The 26,696-nt window shown below is 45.2% G+C and overlaps 1 protein-coding gene across 1 annotated transcript in view; it reads right to left on the minus strand.

Annotated features, from left to right (window-relative positions):
- The window catches only part of TRRAP (transformation/transcription domain associated protein), a 102,181-nt gene that overhangs the window by 18,759 nt on the left and 56,726 nt on the right, over positions 1–26,696 (minus strand). Inside the window, exons 52-64 of the mRNA XM_087942046.1 lie at positions 25,852–25,998; positions 24,267–24,386; positions 22,734–23,021; positions 21,523–21,660; positions 19,954–20,066; positions 17,923–18,058; positions 10,115–10,306; positions 8,340–8,535; positions 6,440–6,705; positions 5,343–5,443; positions 2,329–2,530; positions 1,967–2,131; positions 257–347 (exon numbers count right to left, since the gene is read on the minus strand). Coding sequence (XP_087798172.1) covers positions 257–347; positions 1,967–2,131; positions 2,329–2,530; positions 5,343–5,443; positions 6,440–6,705; positions 8,340–8,535; positions 10,115–10,306; positions 17,923–18,058; positions 19,954–20,066; positions 21,523–21,660; positions 22,734–23,021; positions 24,267–24,386; positions 25,852–25,998 — 2,155 coding nt within the window. The remainder of the gene's footprint in view (positions 1–256; positions 348–1,966; positions 2,132–2,328; positions 2,531–5,342; positions 5,444–6,439; positions 6,706–8,339; positions 8,536–10,114; positions 10,307–17,922; positions 18,059–19,953; positions 20,067–21,522; positions 21,661–22,733; positions 23,022–24,266; positions 24,387–25,851; positions 25,999–26,696) is intronic.

Consider the following 26,696-nt stretch of genomic DNA (forward strand, 5'->3'; position numbering starts at 1 on the left):
CCAAGGACGTGGGAACAAAACCCTGACTTCAGCTGCAATTTTAAAACGTCTAAAATTCTAGCCATCGTGGAAAATATCATTCAAACAGCAATTAAGAGTTGCGATTAGGACCGTCTGATCCCGTTCTTGAATTAGCAAGGAAGGCCAAGGAAGGACCTGCCTGCCTCTCCAGCCACAGGAGGCAAAGCCACTCAATCTCCCCGGAAACCTAACAACCGGCCCCCGAGGTTGTAGCTTTGTGATGTTCCCCGCTTACCGCTTTTGTAGCGTTCCCGTTGTTCAATCTTCAACGTCAAATAGAGAGTACGGATAGGGAAGTAAACTGCTTGAGGGTAGACACGTCCAACCTATTGCGTGGGGGGGGATGACAAAAAACGAAGTGTGTGTGTTAAAATTCAACGGCCGTCTCCGAAGTATTGTGATACAGCAACCTGCCCACTGATTCACGTCTAGCTTTTGACTCCATGAAATCAATTAATAATGATTTATATAGAGGAGAGGAGAGGAGAGGAGAGAGAGAGAGAGAGAGAGAGAGAGAGAGAGGAAGGGAAGGGAGGGGGCCGCGGAGAGTCTAGGATCATCTCGAAACAAAGGTTTACATGATGATTGTGGAGAGGATTTTATACAAATATCGTGGCCCAACAACAGAGCTGGTGGCAGATTCGGACAGTGAGGAGGTTGGGGAGGAACATGGGCCTTGGAGTCTGGGGAAGGATCTGCGTAGGAGGCAGAGATGGAGCCAGGGCCATCTGACAGTTATCAGCTGCCTTTGGAGTCGGAGATCAGTGAGGCAGAAGAACAGCTGGAGCCTGTTCCCAGTGTGCGCATGCACAGAGCTGCCAGATGAAGGGAATAGCTAAGGAACAAGGGTCAACTCGGGAGTAGGGAATAAAGAGGAGTGAAAGGGGGGTGGGGTTTGCAGGAGACAATTAGCTCAATTCATTCGGGTGAAGATCCGTTCCGGACTTCTTGCCAAGTATTGTCTGCTACAGAGCGGCGTTTGGAAGATATCGGCCTGGCAGCTCTTCAAGGTCTGATCAAGGTCTGTAGTTGTGAAATCTCTTGAAAGACTGTCGGCCGGGACTTTGCTGGAGGGGAATTCACTTTAGCCTAAATAAAAGGGGTTTTATCAGCCTTTCTGAACCGGGCTGCAGAAGTGGAAGGCGAGCCCGCGGGCTCTTTTTATGCCAGCGGTAGGCATGCGTGCTTTTTTCACGTAGAGATGGAAAAGCTTGGGAAACAACCTGAAAAATTGGGAGGAAACAAGGTTTTTCCCCCCACATCTATTTTTCCAAACAGCTTTGGGGAAAAATAGGGAGAAAAAAATGGTTTTTTCTTCTCCCCAATTTTTTCCCCCAGGCCTTTCCAACTCCAGCAGGCAGGCTGTTCCCTGACTGGTCAAGAAATTTCTCCTTATTTCCATTCAGCGCTAACCCATTCAGGAATGCTACCCATCCAATGGCGCCTCCTTCTTCACTTCCTCCACCTCCGTCCCTGTTCTGACCCACGCCCTTTTCCAACAAATCAAACACCATCCAAAAGGAACAGAAACTTTGTAATGCTTTTACAAAACGATTAGCTGTGATAAGCCCAAGCCTTGCCAAACTGTGCGAGACTTGCCAAAAGATAACGGAGAAAGAAATAATTTGCAAAATAAGAATCTTCAAATACAAACTCAGGATACTGGAATGCCCACGAGGCTGAGTTTCAAAACGCCTTTGCTTCCTGCAAAGTACGTTCGTTTCACAGCTCCCGAGTCGCCCGTCCTGTTGTAACTGCTCTTTCCTATGAGCAGTCCTGCACGCACGTGCACTTGGAACAGGCTCCTCGGGAACCTCCTCATCGCTGCTGCCAGCCCCCACAATCTCTGAAGGCAGCAATCCACTCCCTAATGGTCCTGGCCCCTCATCTGAGTTCTCGCTCTCTTCAGCTGTCCACACCCGCTGCCAGCTAACCACAACAGTACCTGGCTAATGAGATTCAAGAGGAGTTTTCCTTCTGATCCGACCAAACAGGTTAAGAGCTGTGGGATCCAAGCCAGCCACTGGATGGGCGGGACGCCAATGCAATACTTGTCCACGGCATCAGCCAACGTATTCTTGTCGTCATCAAAGCTCAGGAGCCAAAGAACCTAGAATCACAGAATCACTGGGGTAGGAGGGACCTTAGAGATCGTCTACTCCAACCCCCCTGCTCGAGAGAGGAGAGCTTATCCCAGTTGTGGCCGTAAGCCAAGGACTAGCTGTCAAACCAAGTCAACCGCTAAGCACAGAGAAGGACTCTCATCTCTCCTTCAAGGCGGTTTCTTCTCCAAACGGAAACACTCACCTTTGCTAAATACTTCCTGGATTTGCTTTCGTTCTGGTGCCGACAGGCATGGAGGTAACAAGTCAGCGCGGAGACCCCGAGGTGCAGCTGGCGCTCCTTGACAAAGATGTTTTCCAGGTAATCCCCCCACATGGCCCAAGCCTTCACCAACACGTCATGCATCTGCACAGCCGCCGAAAACGCCTTGTTGGCTTCTTCGGACCTGGGGAAAGAGACCACGGGGTGGGAAGGTTATTTGCTGCACATCAAGCCAACAACACAGAGAAGACAAGGATGGAACCGGCCAGTTCAAAAAGCCAAACGCTTCTTGTTGCGTTTCCCATGCTTGACAAAAATAACAAAACCACATGCACACACAAACACACACACACACAGACATTCCCCCTGGTTCCCACATCCTGCTGTCTCCAGAATGGAATGGAATACAATACAATGCAGAAGGGACTAGACTAGAGTGGAATGCAGAAGAAATGAATAATAGAAGAGGAAGAGGAAGAGGAAGAGGAGGAGGAGGAGGAGGAGGAGGAGGAGGAGGAGGAGGAGGAGATGAAGAGGAGGAGGAGGAGATGAAGAGGAGGAGGAAGAGGAAGAGGAGGAGGAAGAAGAAGAAGAGGAGGAGGAGGTGGTGAAGAGGAGGAGGAAGAGGAAGAGGAATAGAATAGAAAATATAGAGAAAAGAATATAGAGAAAAGAATATAGAGAATAGGATAGGACAGGACAGGACAGGACAGAATAGAATAGAATGGAATAGAATAGAATAGAACAGAATAGAATAGAATTTATTTGGCCAAGTTTGATTAGACACACAAGGAATTTGTCTTCCGCGCAGGAAAAAAAAATGGATGAGACTGGCTGAAAAACATCACCAAATGCAAAATAGCCCTGTCAAACAGCTTATTAAAGAGCTAATTAGCCTCGGTATTAACTCAGTGTCGTCTTCTTCGTCTTCTCCCTTCCGGCTAACGAGTTTCAGCGTCCCAGACCTTTGCAAAGCCGTACAACTTATTCCCGAACAAGCTGATAAATGGCTAGCCGTATTTCTCCTTTCAACGGCTAACCACTAGATTTGTCTTCCAGCTGCCGGTGCTGCTTCCATTTCTGACTCCCGTCTGGGGTTTTTTTTCCGATCACAAACACTTTTGATAAACTCTTTAATCTCCCCAAATCTCTAGTGCTGAGCGGCTGGCAAAACTGAGCGAGCCTTCTCCCTGAATAAACTCTGAATCCCAGTTCTTCCACTGGCTAGCCAAGGATCACAATCTAGGTTTTAGCGATCATCTTGACAATATAAAATAGAAAACTCCGGATCTCCAGTTCCCTGTGTGTAGGGTTTTTTTTCCTCCTTTCCTTTCCTTCCTTTCTTTTTTTTCCTTCCTTCCTTCCTTCCTTCCTCTCCCCCACCTCTCTCTCTCTCTTTCTTTTGACAAGAGATAAGGTGAAGTGCTGTTTGACGATTGTATCTTGTCCCACATGGCAGCTCATATAAATTATTTAAACTGCATTTCCTCCGCAGAGGAAACATCTAAACACGCTCATGGGCTGGTTTAAAAGGAAAGAGGTTGTTGCGCTTTTCGGCTCAACTAATTGACTTTTTCCACGATTTAAACTTCTCTGTTTTCCCAAGATAGGATACGGGTTGCCTCGACCCTGTGCAACTGCGATGCTACTTTTTTTTTTTTTCCTTCCAGTTTTACAGTGTTTTATCTTCAAGGACTGCAATTAGCATCATTTGCTGGTCCAAATTTTGCTTCTGGTCAACGATGGACAGATTGTGAAAAACTTGACAAAACAGAAGCGAGCCCAGAGATATGTCTCTTGCAGTTTGGCCGCGAGATGCTTTGAAGTGAAAAAAGGAAGGAAGGGTTGTCTGTCTTTCCACCAAGATATAAAGAGAGGAGAACGGGTAGTACGAAGAGCTGAGCTGGGCTTTCTTCAAAAGTTCTTTTAATTCAACAAATAAACCAGCAAAGCCTAAATCGGACATTTGCAAGGCTGCAAAGCACGGTTCCGGGCTCGTTTCTCATTCCCCTGATCAAAAAAATTCTCCTTATTTCCATTCAGCACTAACCCATTCAAGAACAAATTATTCTCCTATCCGCATCTAATTTTAACTTCTGAAACACAAGCTAAACAAAGAAGTGGGCAAGACCCCTCTTTCTTTATATAATTTATTTCCAACGTTCTGCTGAGAAGAACAGGCATTTGTTTTGGAGACAACTTGTAAAGGTATTTTATATGAAGAGGTTTTTCTGCAATGTGGCTCTAAACTAAGACTGATTGGCAGCTGTATTTATTTATTAAATTTAGAAACGGACCATCTCCTTCACAGAGGGACTCTGGGCAGTGTACAAATAAAATGTAGTCCTTTTACACGTAGTCCTTAACTTAGTACAATCGCGACCAGACTTTCCATCGTGGTCCCACGTTGAATCAGACTCAATTTTACAATAATTTTTACAGTCATGAATTGAAACCTCTTGGTTCTTAAACATGTGGAATCCAGCTTCCACAGTGGGTGTTTTCGTTAGAAATCAGCCAAAAAAGGTCATAAATTGAAATCATGCGAGCTAATGAAGCTATAAATAGTTATCATTTAATGCAAAAGAGTTACCAGGTGCTAAATTACAACCGTATGACAAGGGAGTGGTACATAATCGTAAGTGAGAATAAATTATTTTTTTTCCAAGGCTGTCATAATTTTTAACCGTTGTTAAACAAATGGTCATAAGTTGAAAACTAGCATTTTATCTTGCCTTCCATGGAACAACATAAAATTCCTTCCCATCTCGTTGCCCCTCAAAACACCACTGAAATAGAGTTAGGAACGGCAGTACGCTAACCCACAAAGATTTAACATCCTCTGGGCAGGACCCCTCCACCTTCCTGCGATACTGCAGGATGCAGAACCTTCAGAATTAAGAAAACCAAACAAAACTTCACCTCCAAATCCCTGCGTGTTGTTTACACACATTTCCAGAGGTTGTTGCTGCCACATTTCACCTTGGCATACTTACTTGTTAATCTGTGCTAAAAACATCCCCTTCAACGCGTAGAATTCGGCCGTCATTTCCTTGGTAAAATACTTCAAGTTTGTGGACTCTATCACCTCTAGGCCCTATTGAAAAGATTTGGAGACAAGATTTGCAAAAAAAAATTCCACCTTTCCTTTGTGTTCTCTCTCTTTCTCTCCCCCCCCCAACCCCTTTCGTGTTTGCTTTCTACCCTCTCTCTCACACACACACACATACACTCTTCATTCTTTCTATCCTTCTTTTTCTCCTTCCTCTTCTCTCTCTCTCTCTCTCTCACACACACACACACTTTCTCTTCATTCTTTCTCTCCTCTTTCCTCTTTCTCTCCTTCTCTTTTCCTCCTTCCTCTTCTCTCTCTCTCTCTCTCTCTCACACACACACACACGTTCTCTTCATTCTTTCTCTCCTCTTTCCTCTTTCTCTCCTTCTCTTTTTCTCCTTCCTCTTCTCTCTCTCTCACACACACGTTCTCTTCATTCTTTCTCTCCTCTTTCCTCTTTCTTTCCTTCTCTTTTTCTCCTTCCTCTTCTTCTTCTTCTTCTCTCTCTCTCTTTCTCTCACACACACATTTACAAAATTTCAAAAGGCAGGACTTTCCACGAGAGGGTTCCTAGCTATCATACTGACAAATACTGAAGAACTTTAAGGTAAAAGGTAAAGGTTCCCTTCGCACGTCCGTGCTAATCGTTTCCGGCTCTAGGGAGCGGTACTCATCTCCGCTACAAAGCCAAAGAAGAGCCAGCGCTGTCCGAAGACATCTCCGTGGTCATGTGGCCAGCAGGATAAAACGCCGAAGGCGTACGGAGGAACGCAGTTTCCTTCCCACCAAAGGGGTCCATATTTTTCTACTTGCATTTTTTTATATGCTTTCGAACTGCTAGGTTGGCAGCAGCTGGGACAAGTAACGGGAGCTCACTCCGTCATGCGGCGCTGGGGATTTGAACCGCCGAACTGCTGATGTTTCTGATCGACAAGCTCAACGTCTTAGTCACTGAGCCACCCGTGTCCCTTTAGACCAAGCTAAATATAGGTAGTTCTTGAGTTTTGATAGCTTTCTAGAGAACATGGCTGCCCTTACCTGCATGCATTCGTTTTTGCCCATCACGCCGGCGAGCTGGAGGTAGCATTTGACCTGCTGTCGAATCTTCTGGAAGCAATCCACGATGGGCACCGTGGGAATGGTGTGAATGCGGCTCAGGATGTCCAAAGCCACGTTGACCAGGCCCTGTTTCCGAGCAATCTTGCCGTACTGGATAATGGCGGAGGCCGAGGCGTGAACGCCCAACATGGCGTTGTTCGAACTCGGGTCGTGTTGGGCGCTGTTCTCGTAGGCGCTCACAATGGCTAGAAAAGTGATTAAGGAAGGGGTTTTTTTTAGAAACATTGTGACACACAGAACTGAAGATAAGCCTCCACTGTTAGTCCTCGACCTATGACCGCAGTTGGAACCAGGATTGCCCGTTGCTAAGCAAGAGAGTTATGTGAGCTGGGCTCAATGCTATGAGAGTTTTTGTCCTAGTTGTTAAGCAAATCGCTTCAGTTGTTCAGTAGATAAGATGAGATAACTTTTATTGTCACGTTTTCATTTACTTATTTTTATTATGAACACATTAGCCCACATTAAAAATTCAATTGTCTGCTCTCAAGAGAAAAGTGTATATCTACCCAAACTCATGCATAACACACATATACACACCAGAGGTGGTATTCAGCCGGTTCTGGAGAACCAGTAGTGGAAATTTGGAGTCATTTGGAGAACTAGCAAATCCCACCTCTGACTGGACCCACCAACCTCATCTCTTCTCTGCCTCCCATTGAGTCCCAGCTGATTGGCTGGGTCTCCTTTGGTTGCCCTGCACAGGAGAAGGGAGCTGGAAAGCAGGTTAGTGGGGTGGGGAAGGCATGGGGATTTTGCAGTATCCTTCCCCTGCCATGCCCACCCAGCCATGCCTACCAAGCTATGCCCACAGAACCAGTAGTAAAAATATTTGAATCCCATCACTGATACACCTGCTATATACATACACAACTATACACCTGCACCATACATACATACATACATACATACATACATACATACACACATATATACATATAATAATCATTGTCCATTTTGAATACATAGCGGAAGGAAGAAACTTGAGAGTTCACAAGATGGAGGCTATAAGGAACAAAACTGTGACTGAATCTGGATGTTCTTCTTCGGGTGCCATGAAGCTGCCTTCTCCCGGAAGGTAACAAAGAAAACCCATGGTGAAGAGTGGTGTAGCATCCCAGACAATCCTGCAGACCTTGCTCAAGCGTCGCTTATATGCTGGATAGAAGGGAGGGAACTACCGAGAATCTTTTCTGCTGTCCTCACCACTCTCTGCACTGCCTTCCTGTCCGAAGCAGTGACACTCCCCAAAACAGATAGCAATGCAATATGACAGGATGCTCTCAATCATCTCTCTGTAGAAAGTGGTAAGGACAGTGGGAGGAAGATTTTCAAAAAGTCAACTGGACTTTTCTTGGTTTGTGTTTCTTGAAAACATTTCGCTTCTCATCCAAGAAGCTCCTTCAGTTCTTCAGAATATACAACCATACAACTTCAGAACACGTCATGGAGAGGATGTGTAGCGTCCCAGACAATCCCACGGACCCTGCACAAGTGTCACTTATATGCCACGTCCTGGATAGAAGGGAGGGAACTACCGAGAATCTTTTCTACTGTCCTCACCACTCTCTGCACCGCCTTTCTGTCCGAAGCAGGAATGCTTCCAAATCAGACAGCAATGCAATATGACTGGATGCTTTCGAGCGTCACGTAGTCATTCAGAAAACCCGGTTCCTCCACTGACTTTGTCGAAAGTCGGCTGGGAAGATCCAAATGGCGATCGCACAATTTTACCGACGCCATGACACACACCTTGTTTTCTTTCGGCTTCCCAAACAGGTAGAAATGACGAGGGTCTTAGAATCCCAAGAGGACCTCTCACCTTGATAATGGTGCTGCCTCCACATGAAAATGCTGCTCCAGTGAGACAAGTCATCGGACACGATGGGCAGCCGGTTCCTCCAGGTCTTCACCACGGTTTTCATGTCATGAAGGCTGTTGTTCCGCCCGAGGTTGGCTGGTTGCAACCCTGCGTTGATTTGGGCAGCCTCTTGGAGTTCGATGATCTGCTGGGCAGCCTGGGGAGGGGGGGAGGTAGAGGGGGAGGAAGGAGGAAGAGGGAGGGGAGGGAAAGGAGGAAGAGGAAGAAGAGGAGGAGGAGGAGGAGGAGGAGGAGGAAGAGAAAGAAAGAAAACGATGAAAAAGACAAAGGTGGAGGAGGAGGAGGGGGAAGGGTAAGAAGGGGAGCAGGAGGAGGAGGACGAGGAGGAGGAGGAAAAGAAAAAGAAGAAAAAGAAGAAAAAGAAGAAAAGGAGGAGGGGGAGGAGGAGGAGGAGGGGGGGGAGGAGGAGGAGGAGGAGGAGGAGGAGGAGGAGGAGGAGGAAGGAGAAGGAGAAGGAGAAGGAGAAGGAGAAGAAGAAGAAGAAGAAGAAATAATTTAACATATTTACCAGTGTACATGCTATTTTTTCTATATTTTCTGCTATATTCTACATTCTATTTCCTTACTTCATAAACACATTAACAAGTTCCAGTGCAGCTAGTCCTTGAGTTGCAACTATAACAGAGTCACTTGATTAAGGCCGCAAGCCAAGGAGTAACTTTACTTACTAGTAAAGTTCCCTATCTTGTTTCAAAGACAGAAAGAGAGAGAGATTCTACACAGCAGAGCAGCTAAGTCCCAGAAGACACATGAACACTGCTGGAATTCAATTCCGACAGAGACAGTAAACTGATACAAGCCATTTGCAGACCTCCTTCGAGAAAGATAAGACTCACGTGAGCTAGTCATCAAAGAACTCTAGGAACTGTCTCCAGTACCCCAAAAGTTAGGCTAGACTTCTGGCGCAATCTCTGGAAATAAAATAAATTAAGGCAAGCGGCCTCCTTCTCCCACTCACCCATAATTGCCATGGTATCAGCTCCCCACAAGAGCTTCACCTTCTTCCTACCCCATTCATCATATAAATTTAATTTTCAAGCAGGTGCTTAATCACCCACTATCTGATCTAGGGAGGAAAAAAAGTAATTACTGCGGAGTAGCTTTATTGCCATGTTGCTAACTTGTCATTCACAGCCCACCTAAGCAATCTAATAATGAGAAGATGATTGAGGTCATCGGTCCCTCTTAAGCCACCACTGGTTGAATCAAAGTTTGTTGAATAAACCACCCATAAATCCAAAGAACCCAATCAGCTATAAATCAAATTTCACAAAGCCCTGCTCTCTTGCATGCTTTCTTCCTCTGGTTAAGGAGATTAACTATCCCAGAATAATGTTTGCAAACATATGGGACTGAAATCCTCCATGTTTCATTATTTGCTCTTACTCTGTAGTTAAACAGGATAACTTGTCAAAAAAAACTTGGTGCAGTGGAATGTGGCCTGGATTCCCAGGTGGGAGGGGGCTGCATTCCAGAGAAGCAAGAGATCATGCAGTTTGGATAGTTGGTGTATGAGAAAGAGGGTGAAGACAGCTCCTCCTCAACAGTTCCCAGAGTCTTATGTTTTATGGAGCAAGTAGTCTGCTTTAGTTTGGCAAGATTCTGTCTAGAGGTGAGGGACAATAAAGAAAGGGACTTAGAAGTACCTTAGCTTGCATCTCTTGGATTTTGGAGTTTGAGACACTTGGGCATCTCCAGAGATCAACCGGTCTTACCTGTAGGAGTGGGGTGTGGACATGAGAAACCACCTGTGGAAGTCTTCGCCATTCTCGGATGGCCAATCCGCTGGCCATTTCCACCAGGCGCTCGATGAAATTCAGCTGCTGTTCATCAGGGTGGCAAATGGCCAAATATCCCCGGTACATGTTGACTTTCCATGCCATCTCTTTGGGGCAACTGAGCTCCACCTTGGAGCAAAAGAAGAGCATAGAGAAGGTGTCAGGAGCGAGCAAATTCCCCCCCCCCCAAGAAAAACACTGGGAGATTTTAGGCAGAAGATGAAATTGTGACCCGTTAATTGCATCAAAGGATGATTTTTCTGCCCCTTTCATTCAATCAAATCTAACTGTTTAACAGCTCAGAAAAATTACTCAAAACCTGGCCCTTTGGCTAAAAAAGGGCTAAGGAAATCCATTTTGATATATTCCAGGTTATTTTTTATTTTTTTTTGCCACAGTGGTTGCAAAAAAAAAAAAAGCCAAGTCCACGGGGAAGCCAGATTCGCTTAACTACCGGGTGACTAATTTTTCCACTGCGGTGTTTCACTTAACAACGGTGGCCAAGAAGGAGCACAGCTAACTGAACCAATGCCTCGAAATTTGAGGCTCGGTTGTGGTCGTTAAGCCGAGGACTACCTGTATATTGAACAACCTTCCAGGGAAAGTCCACCAAGACAAACCAGCAGCATTAAGATAATTACGATGTCAGATCCGTGTATCTGCCATTCTTCAATGGAGGAAGAAGCGGGGGGGGGGGGAGTTGGAAAACAAATCCTTTTGGATGTAACCCGAATATATTAAATCCTATACTGATTCTGTATAACTTGCATATGATATACAACTGGAGGAGTGGAGACAGATGTCTAGAAACCTGTTCCCTCTTGAAGAGATAACAAGACGAGAAGGGACCGTAAAAATTTCAGCTCTGGAAGACGCTCCTGGGAACTCTGCTAAGATAAGTCCCCAGAGAAAGGGAGGTGGAATTAACACGTTGGTCCTTTGTTTTGACTAAATCCACATCTAAATAAGGGGAGGGATTCTAACTTCCTTTACCTATGACTGTACGTCAGGAAATATCTTAGACTCTGACTGGTGTTGGGATTAAATCCCTTTCAATAAAGGATTCCTTTTGAAACACCTAGTTTTCAGAAGTTCATTCTTTTCGGTTGAAGAGAAAAAGTCCAATGCTTACGTAAAGTAGAGTCTTAAGATATTCCCAGGCGTACAGTCATAGATAAAGGAAATGCTTACATACGGTTTGCAAAACTGCATATGGAATTTCTTCTTTTTTTTTTTAAGGAAGGGGGGAAACAAGGAAACAAGAAGAAAACCAGAGCAGCTCAATCCATACCCCAGGTTTTTTTGGGGAGGAGGGGAGGGGTGTTTTTACCCTCCCCTGTGGAGTTCATTAGTAAAATCTTCATGACTCTCCCAGCCATTGAGTCCAAAACCCCAGTTGCTGTCGCATCCTTTTAGCTTGCAAGCCTACTACACGAGGAGGAGCTGTCACAAATGATCTATTCACTTGGCTGCAATTCAAGGCCTCTTTAGCCTAGCCTGCTATTTATTCTTTACCGCACAGCTGCAGTCGAGGTGCACGCAGACAAATGCGCACCAAATCCCGGCGGCCCAAACACACTTGTTATAAAATTATCTTCAGAGGTATCCGTCTCTCTGGAGAATTACTGTTCTTTTAGAGGACAATAAATACACTGGACCTCCATTCTTAATTGTGCAGGGGGGCAGGTGGGGGGGGGAAATAGAGACAACTTCCTGATTCAGGGTTGTTGTTGGCTTATCATGATGAAAAGGTTCCTTCCGCTCACGGTTCATCACAAAATCTCCAGAACCGTAAAGCCTACAAACTTGAAATTCGGCACGTCTGTTCCTCTTGGCTTCTAGGGGCTCCCTAAGAAAGGATTTTTTGAAATGACCATCAGAGCGTTTAGAATATTTCCTATATTATTATTATTAACACGCTCTGATGCTAAGGAGTTCTACTCCTCCTCCCCACCTGAAAAAGAATCTCTTCCAAAGGCAAAACACAAGCAGAGGAGTTTCAGTTTTAGTTTCAGAACAGCAACCAGCTTTAGTCCAGAACAGTTGAGCTAAGCCACGCCCAGGCTCCTTGCTGTCTCCTTCTTGCTCACACATCAAATACTGCTTCAGTTTCCAAATAGCCCTCAACTCTCTCACACACTGACAGGACGCTAGCCAGAGGAATACCGATGGATGCTGGTAGGCAGAGGCAGATATTTTTCTCCCCTTATTTTCCTCCTCAAAAACTAAGCCCGGCCACTTGCAGCATCCATTTAACAGAAGTATCATTTAGCTTTAGGATAGTTTCCTTGGAGCTCTTGGCAGACTTCCTTGGATAGACTCACAATAAGAACCTGCTTGAAATATACATTTGAGCAAGCTATGCAAAGGGGCTTCTTGTTTTCTTTTTGTTTTTAAGAATCATTATATTTGAAGTTCTCAAATATCTCAGCGGGCCTGAATTAGGGGGTTTAGTGAAGAGAAGCCGTGTTTCGAAAAATCAGCCGTTTCTCTCCAGCAGTTACTTATCTCAAATTTCACCTTAAACGGTTAGCGTACAGAGTTCGGTTTAAGAGGCAAATAAGCAGGGTCTATTCCAAGTGTGGAAGATGACTTTTTGGACCCCAATGGAGACCCAAAAGTGGTGGGACTCAATTCCAGGGGGGCGGGGGGGGGAAAGGGGATGAGTCTGCCTACCGAGATGAGGTGGACCGGTTGCTTTCGTGGTGTGGAGACAATAACTTGGTCCTCAACACCAGTAAGACCAAGGAGAGCTTATAGTGGACTATAGAAGGAACAGATCAAACATCCAGCCCTTGCTTATCAAGGGAGACCGAGGGGAGCAAGTAGCCAGTTTTAAGTTTTTGGGTGTTACCCTAAAAGAGGACCTGACCTGGGGTGCTCACATTGCAGCCCTGGTCAAAAGGACCCAGCAGAGATTATACTACCTGAGGCTTCTCAGGAAACAACAACGGAATGAAAAACTGCTGGTGACCTTCTACCGCTGCACCATAGAGAGTATTGTAACTTACTGCACCAGTGTATGGTTTGCCAATTGCACAGGGGCAGATAGGACAGCGCTCCAGAGGGCTAACATCATTGCCCAGAGAATCATGGGTTGCCCTCTCCTCTCTTTGGAAGAGCTTCATAGCTCCCGTTGCCTTAAGAAAGTCCAAAACATTCTCAAAGATCAAAGATTTTTTGAACTATTACCATCTGGCAAGTGCTGCAACTCCGCAGTTATGTGTTGAGCTCCGAGTCTGTCTATTGAAGATGAAACTAACTTGTTTGCTGAAGACTGGAGCTCTGCTCTGAACTGGCAACCTGTTTCTGTCTGAGTTTGCTCCATGTTGGAGAGATCTACAGCTGGTTTGTAAAATCTACTTATGTTTATAAAGATGTTAAGCGAAGCATCAGCCATCTGTGTTTTCTTTTTCCGGCGCTGAGTTATTGCTTCAAAACTCTCAATACCACATAAATTTGGAGCTCCATTGTGGTCGTATGTCAAGGACTACCTGTAATTCCTAAGTGAACCACTAAAGTTTGGGCCTCGTTCCAACTTTTGTCTTGAAGCAAAATCTCTTGACCCGACTTGGCCCTCGCATCAAATACCATCCAAAAAAAAAAAAATCACATGGAAGATGAAGCCGATATGGGCGACAAGTAAACCATGGTTTGGTCACAGATGTTGAATTGGGCAATTGAAGATCGGAACGTATCCAGCACAGAAGGCCAAGCAATCAGTCATAAACCAAGGACTGCCTGCATTCGGGATTGTTGCAACATGTAATCCGTTCCTCTCCCCAGCTAAAATCTTCACACGCATCAAATTGATTTATTATCCTTTTTTCTTTCTCTTTTTGGCTGCCAATCTTCGCTGTCGCTAACGGCCATACTGCGCGCTTTGGCAATGTGAAATAAAACAGTGGCAGACTGATCCCCTAATGCACTTTTCCGTTGAAACCAAACCATCCAAACTGAAATACATCTCAATTAGCACCAGCGGGATTTTAAAAAGCCTCTGCTTCCAGAGCTGGCTTTAAAGAAGCAAACAACAAAAAGAGAGATTTTTTAAAAAAAGGAAAATAAAAGAAAGATTAAAAGAAAGATTAAAAATACAGTATTCCAATATTTGAGAGGCTGCCACGAAGAAGAAGGGAGGGTCAACCTCTATTGCAAAGCATCTGAAGGCAGGACAAGATGCAATGGATCCAGGAGAAAACCTGGAATTAAGGAGAAATTTCCTAAGCGGGAGAGCAATTAAGCAAGGGAACAGCTGGTCTTCAGACATGGTGGGCGCTCCGTCACCGGAGGCTTTTAAGAAGAAACTGGACGGCCGTTTATCTGAAATGATATAGGGTCTTCTGCTTGAGCACAGGGCTGGACTAGAAGATCTTCAAGGCCCCCTTTCCAGCTCTATTCTGATTCTAAGTGTCTCAGACAATTTGGCGATTTCCTCGTTGTGCCAATTCAAAAGTCAAAGGAGACCCAAACTGAACAAAACACAAGTCCAGGCAGTGACACAGAGATGGGTACTTCTACCAATGTCTTTTAACAGGAGTTCCCACATACTGCTGTTGAATAAATTGTAATTACAGGATCCGTCTGTCTCTCTCTCTCTCTCTCTCTCCCTATCAACTCCATTTGGGAACATACGCAATTCCGCCGAGCTCTAAATATTCCTTATTATCTTTTACGTGCATAATAACCCAATGTTCCTTCTCGTCTTAACTATCTCGAATTTAGGTCATCTGGAAAATCAGGAGAGATATGAGCCAGGAGCTATGAGGGCTTCCACCCACTGCGTTCTTGGAGACCAACTCTTTGAAAACCCTCAGTCCCCACCCCGCCTTTTCTCTCTCCTGCCCTCAACAATGGTGCTCTCAAAGACGCCTCCAAATTTCTTTCTCAGGCCATTTGCTGACAATTCTTGAGGATTAGAGAACTGGGGTGTATATTTCTCCGGATATAAATAATAGAGATACAGACAGATAAGGTAAAGGTTCCCCTCGCGCATGCATGCTAGTTGTTTCCGGCTCTAGCGGGCGGTGCTCATCTCCGTTACAAAGCCGAAGAGCCAGCGCTGTCCGAAGACGTCTCCGTGGTCATGTGGCCGGCAGGACTAAACACCACAGGCGCACGGAGGAACGCTGTTCCCTTCCCACCAAAGGGGTCCCTATTTTTCTACTAGCATTTCTACATGCTTTCGAACGGTCAGGTTGGCAGAAACTGGGACAAGTGACGGAAGCTCACTCCGATACGCAGCGCCAGGGATTCGAACCGCCGAACGGCCGACCTTTCTGATCGACAAGCACAGCGTCTTAGCCGCTGAGCCATCGCATCACTACAGATAGATACAGATAAATAGATACAGATAGATAGATATAAAGTAAATGTAAAGATTTCCCCTGTCCAGTCATGTCTGCTTCTAGGGCAGCGGCCTCCAACCTTTCGGGTACCAGGGACCAGTTCCGTGGAGAGAGGTTTTTCTATGAACCGGAGGGGGCATGGTTTCGTGTGCTGCCTACATCCCATGGATGGGGCTTGGCTTGTTTGTGCACCCAGTTTTTGGCAGGCCAAGGCCCAGTACCGGTCCATGGACCAGGGGTTGCTCTAAAGCGGTTAACCCTGTCTATGGGTTTCTCCGTTTCTTAGCCAACTGAACCAGCCTTGTCCAAAGACATTTTCCATGGTCATATAGCCAGCATAACTATACACCGAGGCCCACGGAGCCGTCACCTTCCCACCTGTTGTAATGACGAGGCAGTCGAGTTGTTTGATCATGAACAACTGAATCATGATGATCTTTACTGGAGTCTAGTCTTGCATTTATAAACATTTTTAGTTATCCTCCATCACTGGTTAACTTTGGTTACTGCTTAACTTTCGTTACTGTTTAGCACAGTAATCCATACAATTAATTATCTCCAGTTAAAGTCTAACATATGTTTACTTCCTCTCTCTAATCCTCCTTTGGATGAGTGACTTTGTTTACCCGAGTTGTATTTGCTTGGAAACATTCTTTATCTGAGGTTGGCCATCCGAGATTGGAACATTCCTGCAATTACAACTCTACACCCACCAAAGTGGTATCTATTTATCTACTTGCACTTGAATGGCTTTCAGACTGCTTGGTGGGCAGGAGCTGCAGCCAATAACAGGAACTCACCGCAATGTGCAGCTCTCAAACCTGGGCTCTCAGCTTTGCAGCTGAAAATCTCAGCCTCTTTAACCACTGAACCACTGCACATGTATCTACGTGTGTGTTCATGCACACACACACACACACACACACACACACACACACACACACACACGGTGTATAAATACATGCCCTCCTTTTTCTCCTGCTCTGCCGAAAAGCTGCCCGGCCACCAGACGAGACCGCTGAGCCGCAAAATCATTTGTCTGTATTCCCTCCGCAGGTGCTCAATCAGCGTTTTCTCCTCTTGATGACAAAACCTACGAGTCCCTCATGGGGAGGCTACGCACTGATAGCCGGAGAAACCAGCTGCTCCCTCCTGCAACGGGAATAACCCTACCAAAAGCCTCTGCCTGGGTGTTGGTGTCTGTCTGTACAGCTGCTGGCACACTGAAGGGGGAATTACAGGCTGCCTTGGCCTGGTAGATGGGAAAGACTGGGTAGGAAATTGTTTAGTGTGTGTGTGTGGGTGGGTGGGTGGGTGTGTAAGGGAGAGCAGAAGCATCAAGGGGGGAGGAAAGGCAAATGAGTTGATGTTTACATGAATTGAGACCCCTCACATCCCGGACACAAACAGTTTTAACTCCTACCCTCAAAACGACGCTATAGAGCCCTGCACACCAGAACAACTAGACACAAGGGGAGTTTTTCCCTGAACGCCATCCCTCTGCTAAACAACTATTTCCCTCAACACTGTCCAACTATTTATAAAGTCTGCACTACTATTACTATTAATCTCATCACTCCTTATCACCCATCCCCTCCCACTTGTGACTGTATGACTGTAACTTCATCGCTTGTATCCTTACGATTTATATTGACTGTGTCCTAGTACGATTTGATTGCTTATTGTACCCTATGACTATGATTAAGTGTTGTATGTTAAGATTCTTGACTCTTGACGAATGTATCTTTTCTTTTATGTACACTGAGAGCATTTGCACCAAAGACAAATTCCTTGTGTGTCCAATCACACTTGGCCAATAAAGAATTCTATTCTATTCTATTCTATTCTATTCTATTCTATTCTATTCTATTCTATTCTATTCTTATTGTACTCTATGACTATCATTAAGCGTTGTACCTGCTGATTCTTGACAAATGTATCTTTTCTTTTATGTACACTGAGAGCATTTGCACCAAAGACAAATTCCTTGTGTGTCCAATCACACTTGGCCAATAAAGAATTCTATTCTATTCTATTCTATTCTATTCTATTCTATTCTATTCTATTCTATTCTACTCTACTCTATTCTTGTACCCTATGACTATCATTAAGTGTTGTACCTGATGATTCTTGACTCTTGACAAATGTCTCTTTTCTTTTATGTACACTGAGAGCATTTGCACCAAAGACAAATTCCTTGTGTGTCCAATCACACTTGGCCAATAAAAAGAATTCCATTCAAATAAAATATTAGATAACCCAATAGGGTTATTATAGGCAACCCAGCCAAGGTGGACGGGAAGCTTGAAAACGCAAGACATTCAAACCACTCAGAGAGGCTTCACCTTAGAATCTTCTCTTCTGCGAGAAAAGCCTTTGATCGCGTTCACAGCTCACCTGTACCAGGGCTTCCTTCATGGCTGTCCAGTTGGAAACCCGCCAGGCGCACTCCAGAACCAGGTATGGGTTTATGTGGCCCTTGGATTGGCCGTATTCCGTCAGGGCTTCCCACTGGTTCAGTTCTTTGGAACACCTGGGAGCGAGAAATGCGACATCAGCCCAGTTTTGTAATCAAGAGGAAACCTTTCCTCCTCCATTCCAAAGCCGTAAATCTAGGTGTTGTAAACCATCCCACTTATTTATTTGTTATCCAGGCTTTATTATTTTTACAAATAATTCAAGGGCGGACCTATCCAATGTATCTTCCTGGTCTTGTTTTCCCCATAACAACCACCCTGGGACACCGGTTGGGCTGTGAGAGGAAGAGAGAGCTCACAGTCATCTACCTGGCTTTCATGGCTAAGTCAGGACTAGAACTCGCCATCTCCTGGTGACTGCCCCAAAGTCACCCAGCCAGCTTTGAGGCCTAAGACAGAACTCGGACTCTCAGTCCCTCAGGGACTGGCCCCAACCGCCTCCCCCAGATGGCTTTTCATGCCTAGGTGCAGGACTAGAACTCACCATCTCCTGATGATCGCCCCAAGGTCTCCCAGCTATCTTTTTGTGCCTCAGGTGGGACTAGAACTCACAGCTTCCAGGTGATTCACCCAAAGTTCCCCAGCCGGCTTTTCATTTCTAAACCAGAACTAGAACTCACAGACTCCTGGTTTCTAGTCTGAGGCCTTCACCACTAGGCCACACTGGCTCTCATATATTGAAGATTCAATCATCACCTTTTAATGACCCCATAATTCCTTGCGGGGTGAAGTCTGGCCAACTGAATGGAGCAGGCTGTTTACTGGCCAGATGCCTTTCCTGTCGCCAGTGCAGAGTTACATTCAGCCAATAGATTTTCATTGTGCCCAGAGAGAGAAATATCTGCCTCTAGCTAGGATCGAACTCACATCCTCCTGATTGTGAGGTGAGAGCTCCACCTCTAGGCCAACTATATTGAGGATTCAATAAGGAATTTTTTTTGGGCAAGGCTTATCCTATCTTTATCTTTATTCTACCCTTGTGAGAGCCAGAACAGAGAGAATCTGCTCAAAACCCTTTCGAAGAATGGAGCTACTTTCCCACATCCAATCCCCGTCTTTTGTTCCCAATTTTTCCCTTCTTAGGAGCTGAATCTGAAATAGTTATAACTCTACTCCATTTTGACTTGGGAAAATATTCCCAAACACGTTGGAGAGGACACATTCGTGGTGCGAGGGTCAACAAAACCGGTCTTTTTTCTCTGATCGCAACTTTCATGTGGAAGGTAACAGATAACAGATAATCAGAGTTGGAAGGGACCTTGTAGGTCATCTAGCCCAACCCCCTTGCCCGAGCAGGAGACCCTACAACATTTCTGACAGATGGCAGTCCAATCTCTTCTTGAAAGCCTCAAGTGATGGCGCTCCCACAACTTCCAAAGGCAACTTCTGTTCCATGGGTTGATTCTTCTCACTGTCCGAAAGTTTCTCCTTATTTCCAGGTTAAATCTCTCCTTGTTCAGTTTCCATCCATTATTCCTTGTCTGGCCTTTGGGTGCTTTGGAAAATAGCTTGGCCCCTTCCTCCCTATAGCAGCCCCTCAGATATTGCAGCAGTGCTATCATGTCTCCCCTGGTCCTTCTCTTTACTAGACTAGCCAAGCCCAGTTCCTGTAACTGTTCTTCGTATGTTTTAGTCTCCAGTCCCCGAATCATCCTGGTTGCTCTTCTCTGTACTTTTTCTAGAGTCTCAACATCTTTTTTGTAATGAAGGAAAAGATTTCTTTGGAAATCCATTCAAGTAAAAAGCAAGGAACGTCTCTACAAAGCTTAAAGGAGGCCCAAGCCCTCAGGGAACGGAACAAAGTTTGCGGGTTTCCGGATATATTTTTTTTTCTGAAATTCAGGGGGTTAACCCTCATATCCTCTGGGTCTCCAGAGGCCCAAACGTTCATAATCACATCCTAAAATAAAAAAACAAAAAATGAGCAGCAGTCAGATTTAATTCAACTTACCGAATCCAATGGTCTTCCCAGAGCTGATATTCAGGGAAAATAGCAGGTGATGCATTGTTTCTTTCGTGTTCCTTCTTAGCTTTTTCCATGGCTTTTTCGTAGGTTTCCTGAGCCTTGAAAGGAAAATATACACTTAGTTTTTTAAAATTGTCTTATTTTACAAACATTCCATCTTTCATTTAAACAGTGTGTCATCTGGGTACATATATCTTATATTTCTGATTAATACAAATCCCTTACCATAACAACAATAATTACATTCTTATTTTGACCTGCTAACACGTATCTTATCGTTATAAACATCCTCTTCTTAGCTCCTTCTCCTCTATAATCGTATATTTAATTTCTAACTTCCATTTTTATTCTCCAACCATTGATAAAATAATTAACATGTATACTTAGTTATTCATATATTAACCGTGGCTAGAATTGTATAGGCACGACATTGAAAAAGCGAAGAAATACCTACAGATGAGACGGTGATTAGGAAAAGGTTAGAATGTGCAGAAATGAATGGATTAACATTGGCAATCAAAGAGAAAGAGCATTCTGACTATTCTATGGTATGGAATCTATTTTATCAATGGTTAAATAATAAAAATGGAAGTTAGAAATAGGTCAAAAAAATAAATAAAGGAGATATGTTAACAGAGATAAGTAAATATCATGATCAACATGGGGGATCAAAAGTCAAACGGGGAAGCCAGAATCACTTAACACCCGTGTGACTATCCTGAGCGCTGCAATGATTCGCTTCACAGATGCGGCAAAAAAGGGGCGTAAAACGGGTGAGTGGGGGGACTCACTTAACCAATGTCTCACTTAGCAAGAGAAATTTTGGGCTCCGTTGTGGTTCTAAGTCGAGGATTATATGTATTTAATTGGCGCTCAAATGCTGCATTTCTGTAGGATTTTGGCCAGAAAAGGCTACTTCCGGCCTTGATTGCAAACATCATCACCAAAAGCCACGGTGGCAACTACCCCATGATGGGATTCATTTTTTTTTACTACCGGTTCTATGGATGGGGCTTGGTGGGTGTGGCTTGGTGGGCGTGGCAGGGGAAGGATATACTGCAAAATCCCCATTCCCTCCCCATCCCACTAACCTGCTTTCCAGCTCCATTCTCCTCTACAGGGCAACCAAAGAAGACCCAGCCAATCCGCTGGGACTCAGGAGGCAGAGAAGAGATGGGGTTGGCTGGGACAGTCAGAGGTGGGATTTGCCGGTTCTCTGAACGACTCAAAATGTTCGCTCCTGGTTCTCCAGAACTGTTCAGAACCGGCTGAATACCCACCTCTGCAACTACCGCTGAGCACCTCAAATTTGTGGGGGCAAAAATATTCTTAATTTCAATCTTCAGGGCTTGAATTTATCCTGGCTTGCCCGAGGCCCTTGATCATCAAGATCACAAACAGTCCAACTGTTCATCCATAAAGGAGAACCTTCCCCCCACCGCTTCTGGTATCAAAGAAATGACAACTTTTGTGGTCTTCTCTTTCACTCGATACAGCCTGGTTAAACACACACACACACACGCACACACAAACAAACACACACAAACACACAACCTGCTCAAAGAAGCCGTGCTGTTCGTAAGCAATTGCGGTGGCGGTCTCTGGAAACTTGCACCGTTTCTGCCACAATCCGGCCCACATGTCCTCTTCTTGCAGCAAGCAGTACAATTCTGCCAAAGAGTCGAGGATTTCCTAGGGGGGGGGGGGAGGTGAGGGTAAAAGACAAAAGGCAACCTAAGATCAATAGGGACTGGTTGATAATTAAGCTGGTCGACCCATCAAGATACCCTTCCCTCCCTCCATCCCTCCCTCTCTCCCTTCCTCTTCAAAATAAATTTCTTTTCTATTCTTCCTTCCTTTTCAAAGTTTTCCTTCCTCTCTCCTTCTTTCCTTCCTCCCTCCCTCGCTTCCTTCTCTCCCTTCTTCCCCTCTTTAAATTTACCCTTCTTTCCTTCCTTCCCTTCCTCCCCTCCTTCTCTCCTTCCTTCCTTTCCTCTCCTTCTTCCTTCTTTCCTTTCCTCCTTTCCTTCCTTCCTTCCTTCCCCATCCCTTCCTTCCCCCTTCTTCCCTCCCGCCCTCTCCCCTCCTTCCTTCCCTTCCTGCCTTCCCTCCTTCTTTCCTTTCTTTCCTTCCCTTTTCTCCTTCCTTCCTTCCCCATCCCTTTCTTCCCCCTCCTTCCCTCTCCCCCTTCCTTCCTTCCCTTCTTCTCTCCTTCCTTCCTTCCCCATCCCTTCCTTTCCTTCCTTCCCTCCCTCCCTTCCTTCTTTCCCTCCTTTTCTCCTTCCTTCCTTTCCTTCTGTCCTTTTTCCTTCCTTCCCCATCCCTTTCTTCCCACTCCTTCCCTCCCACTTCCTCCCTTCTCTCCTTCCTTCCCCATCCCTTCCTTCCTTCCCTCCCTCCCTTTCTTCCCTCCTTTCTTCCTTCCTTCCTTCCTTAAGGTCCTTACAAAGCTCAAACATCCAGACATAAGGGCACGGCAACTTTAAGACATGCATTTATTTATCTGGATCTATCAGTCACTCCAACTGCAAATGACTTTAGAGGTGGCCTGCAGGGGCCCCTCACTGAGCGACTGCCTTGCACTGCGGCCATTATGACAGGTGACCTTTGTGATGAGCAAAGCGATTCTCGTTCTAAACACCGCGTAGCTCAACCGGCTTCCCATTTGTCCCTCCCCTTCCCGCGTTTTCCACCCTGGCTGGGTAATTTCTTTGCCCAGAGCACCGATGCTCGCCGTCTTCCCGCCCAGAAAGGCCAAGCTCTACCTGCTGGGGCAGAGTGATGCTTTCCTGCTCGTAAAACTCGCTGGTCTGCTTGGGTTTGATCTGCAGGCTGAGCCCCTTTTCGAAGGCCTGGTGTTCCAGCATCAGAGTGGAGCGAAACCAGAGGTTGTGGGTCTTGCCCAGGTACTTCAGCACGCAGGGCCGGATGGGCGTGGGGGGCACGCACTGCGACATGGCTTCCACGAAGCAGTTCAAGGCGCTCGGCTGGCAGTCGCGCTGCACCTGGTGGCTTCCGCTACACAGGAAGGGGCTGATTTCACCGGCAAGAGCCTAAAAGGGGAAAAAAACGGCCATCGTTCCAGGGGCAAAGCTGGCATCGTGAGCAGCGTTCATTTACTTAATTTAACTTATTTTATTTATTTAATTATTTTATCTATTTTACCTATTTTACTTATTTTATTTTTTATTATATTTATTTTATTTTTATTTATCTTATTTTATTTTTATCTTATTTTATTTATTTTATTTTATCTATTATCTATTTATCTATTTTTATCTATTTATCTATTTTACTTATTTTATTTATTTTATTTAATCTATTTTACTTATTTTATTTATTTTATTTTTTATTATATTTATTTTATTTTTATTTATCTTATTTTATTTTTATTTTTATTTATTTTATTTTTATTTATCTTATTTTATTTATTTTATTTATTTTATTTAATCTATTTTATCTATTTTACTTATTTTATTTATTTTATTATTCTATTATTTTATTTATTTTATTTTTATTTATCTTATTTTTTATTTTTTTATTTTATTTATTTTATTATTATTTTTATTTTATTTTATTTTATTTTTTATTTATTTTATCTTATTTTATTTTTATTTATTTATTTTATATTTGCCACCTATTTGCCCATGGCGACTCGAGGCAGCTTACGCAATGTAAAACCATAATTAAAACAAAAAATAAAAAAAAAATAAAAAACTAACAGAAAGAATTAAGTAAATTAATAAAGTACAATAGAACAAAATCTGGGGAAAACATAAATAAATAAAAAATTACTCCCCGCCCTGACAACAGCACATCCCACGAGCCACTTGATGGGCTCCATCCCGCTCTGGGTTCCCCAGGCCCGCTGGCAGAACCAGGTCTTCTTCAGGGCCTTCTGGAAGGATGGCGGCCATTCTAATCTCTGGGGGGGGGTGATGTTCCAGAGAGAGGGAGCCACCACAGAATGGAAGGAAAGGAGGGAGGGAGAAAAAGAAAGAAAGAGAAAGAGGGAGAAAGAGAAAGAAAGAAAGAAAAAGAGAGAGGGAGAGGGAAAGAGAAAGAGAAGAGAAAGAAAAGGAAAGAAGGAAGGAAGGAAGGAAAGAAGGAAGGAAAGAAGGAAGGAAGAAAGGAAGAAAAGGAGGGAGGGAGGGGAGGGAGGAGGAAGGAAGGAAGGAAGGAAGGAAGGAAGGAAGGAAGGAAGGAAGGAAGGAAGGAAGGAAGGAAGGAAGGCATCAAAATATATCACCAGTTTTTCATCACCGCTTTTTTTTTTTTTTTTTCAAAACGACACTCACATGCTGCTGTCTGTCTGAAAGGATTTTCCACAATCTGGAAAACAGCTGGATCCAAGTTTTTTCAGCCAAAGGGGTGGAAATGTGACAAAGCTGAACGAAGGCACTTAGCAGGGCTCCCGTCTGGAACAAAACTGCTGGTTAGGCATAACTCAATGGTGACGAAGACGCTGATTTACCCCACCAGGAAGAACGAAGGAGGGAGAAGCCATCCCTAAAGCTACCACCAAGAAGCCTGCAGGTTTACTACAACTACCCAAGGCCACACATCTGGATGGGATGTGCGGAGCTAGGAAAAGCTGCTAGACAGACCAGCAAGCCAGAGATCTCATCTTAACTCTGGTTAACTCTGCCCACTGCCAGGAGATCGATCCTGACAGGCTACAGGTTGACTCAGCCTCTCGTCCTTCCGAGATGGGTAAAATGAGGACCCAGATGGTTGGGGGCAAGAGGCTGACTCTATAAACCGCTTAGAGAGGGCTGGAAAGCATTGTGAAGCGGTATATAAGTCTAAGTGCTACGGCTATAATAACCCAGCAGACCAACTGTGGGATGGTTATAACCCCCAACATGCTAGGACACACCTTAAAGAATGACCTGCGACACAACTTCACACCCACCCAAAGGGGTATTAATAGCACACACAAAATGCAAAATAGGCTCCGATGCTTCAAAGGGACCTGTGCAGGGGTGGCGCTGCTGGGGGTTCGGAGGGGCTCAGGAGAGCCCCTAGCTAAGATTCTGCGCAGTTCAGAAAACCCCCAAATCCTACTCCTGGCTGGCCCCGCCCACCCTGCCCTGCCCCTCCCATTCCCAGTGTCGACTCATAGAACATTTTGCGCACACGTTTTATAGTTGACAACAAGAAAGAAGGGGGGCGGGGAGTTTCAAAGAGCCGGCGGCAGCGTGGAATCGAAAGTACATTCCATTCATATTTTCTTCAAAGACTGATTCGATGACTGAAGCTTCTGCCCCACAAAAATCTAATTGGAGAGCATGATTGGTGACTCTTGGCTATGGATGTGTTTCGTTGGATGATACACCCAGAGGAGCGGAGGGGAAAAACAGGATCGAGGGTGACAGTGAATCACGTATCTCAGAGTTGGCTACGCCCAGGTTAGTGCGGGACGTAGAATGTTAACTTCAAATAAATCTTTTTCTTAGTTTTGGGAGTGTGGCTCAAGGCTCATGATTTAATTGGAGTAACTGCCGAACTCCTGACACCCAGGAGTCCCTACGCGGCCCGTTTTGGAGGCAGGTAAGTGCAGGGCGCGCGTGGAGGCTCAGGGAAGGCGAAAAACGGGCCTCCTGGAAGTTCGGGAAGGCCGGAAACGGGCCTGTTTCTGGCTTCTAGAGAGTCTCCGGAGCCCGGGGAGGCCGTTTTCTCCCTCCCGGAGGCTCGAAGAAAGCCTCCAGAGTCTGGGGAGGGCAAAAACGCCCCCCCCTCTCCACCGTGGTGCAGGAGGCCGACTAGGCCACACCCACCATGGCTACGCTCACTCAGCCACCGGGCAGAGAACCCCTTGCTACAATTTTTGAGGCCCACCCCCGGCCCTGTGGAATGCCAGGGGAACATCAAGTCGCTCACCTTCACTTCACGCAGGGAGTCCAGGAATTTGTCGTGCCGGTTGGTTAACATGTGCAACTGGTTCCCAATGTCCTTTTCGGAGAGCTCTTTGGTTTTCGGGGTGCTCGTCTGATCTCCGGGAGCCAGCTCAATGTCTATCTCGACCTCCTGTTTGCAAAGGGGGAGAGAAGGCCAGAGTTTTGGCCACCAGACAACCTTCCTGTAACCCCAAATTTCCCTTACGTAAGCCATGTACAGGAAGACAGGAAAAACCTCGAGTTACGACTGTCACAGAGCCTGCCCACTGTGGTCGTAACTTGCGATGGTGAATTTTATGGGGTTTTTTGGGGAGGTGGCAATCACTAAGGGATGGCTAGGGTTATGTAACAATCGCCACTGTTGTTAAGCAAATGCTGCTGTCGTTAAGTGAACCAATGGTTTCCAATGGGCGTGGGTTTTGCCCAAAAACGAAAGTAAACATCAGGTTTTCAGCAAAAAAAACTCATCGTAAAATGCAGTCGCATGACCCTGGGGTGGTACCAATGGCCATACGGTTCTGTTTCTAAATGAAACAGTTGTTAAGCAAGTTTTGCTCCATTTTACGATTTTTCTTGCCACCGTTGTTAAGTGAATCACCGCAGTTGATAAATTAGTAACCCGGTTGTTAAAGTGAATCTGGCTTCCCCATTAACTTTGATTGTCAGAGGGTCGCAAAAGATGATTGATTATGTGATCCCGGGACACGACAACTGGTGACCTGCCCCTGTCGGAGTCTGAATCCGAGGAGAAAGACAAACAGCTGAAAGAGAGCGGGAGTGTGGCTCCATTGTCTGTGGAGGAAACTGGGGAAGGACAAAGTCCAGCTG

This window comes from Pseudonaja textilis, chromosome 14 (genome assembly GCF_049901715.1).
Source record: "Pseudonaja textilis isolate UNSWEBS1 chromosome 14, rPseTex1.2, whole genome shotgun sequence".
Lineage (NCBI taxonomy): Eukaryota > Metazoa > Chordata > Lepidosauria > Squamata > Elapidae > Pseudonaja > Pseudonaja textilis.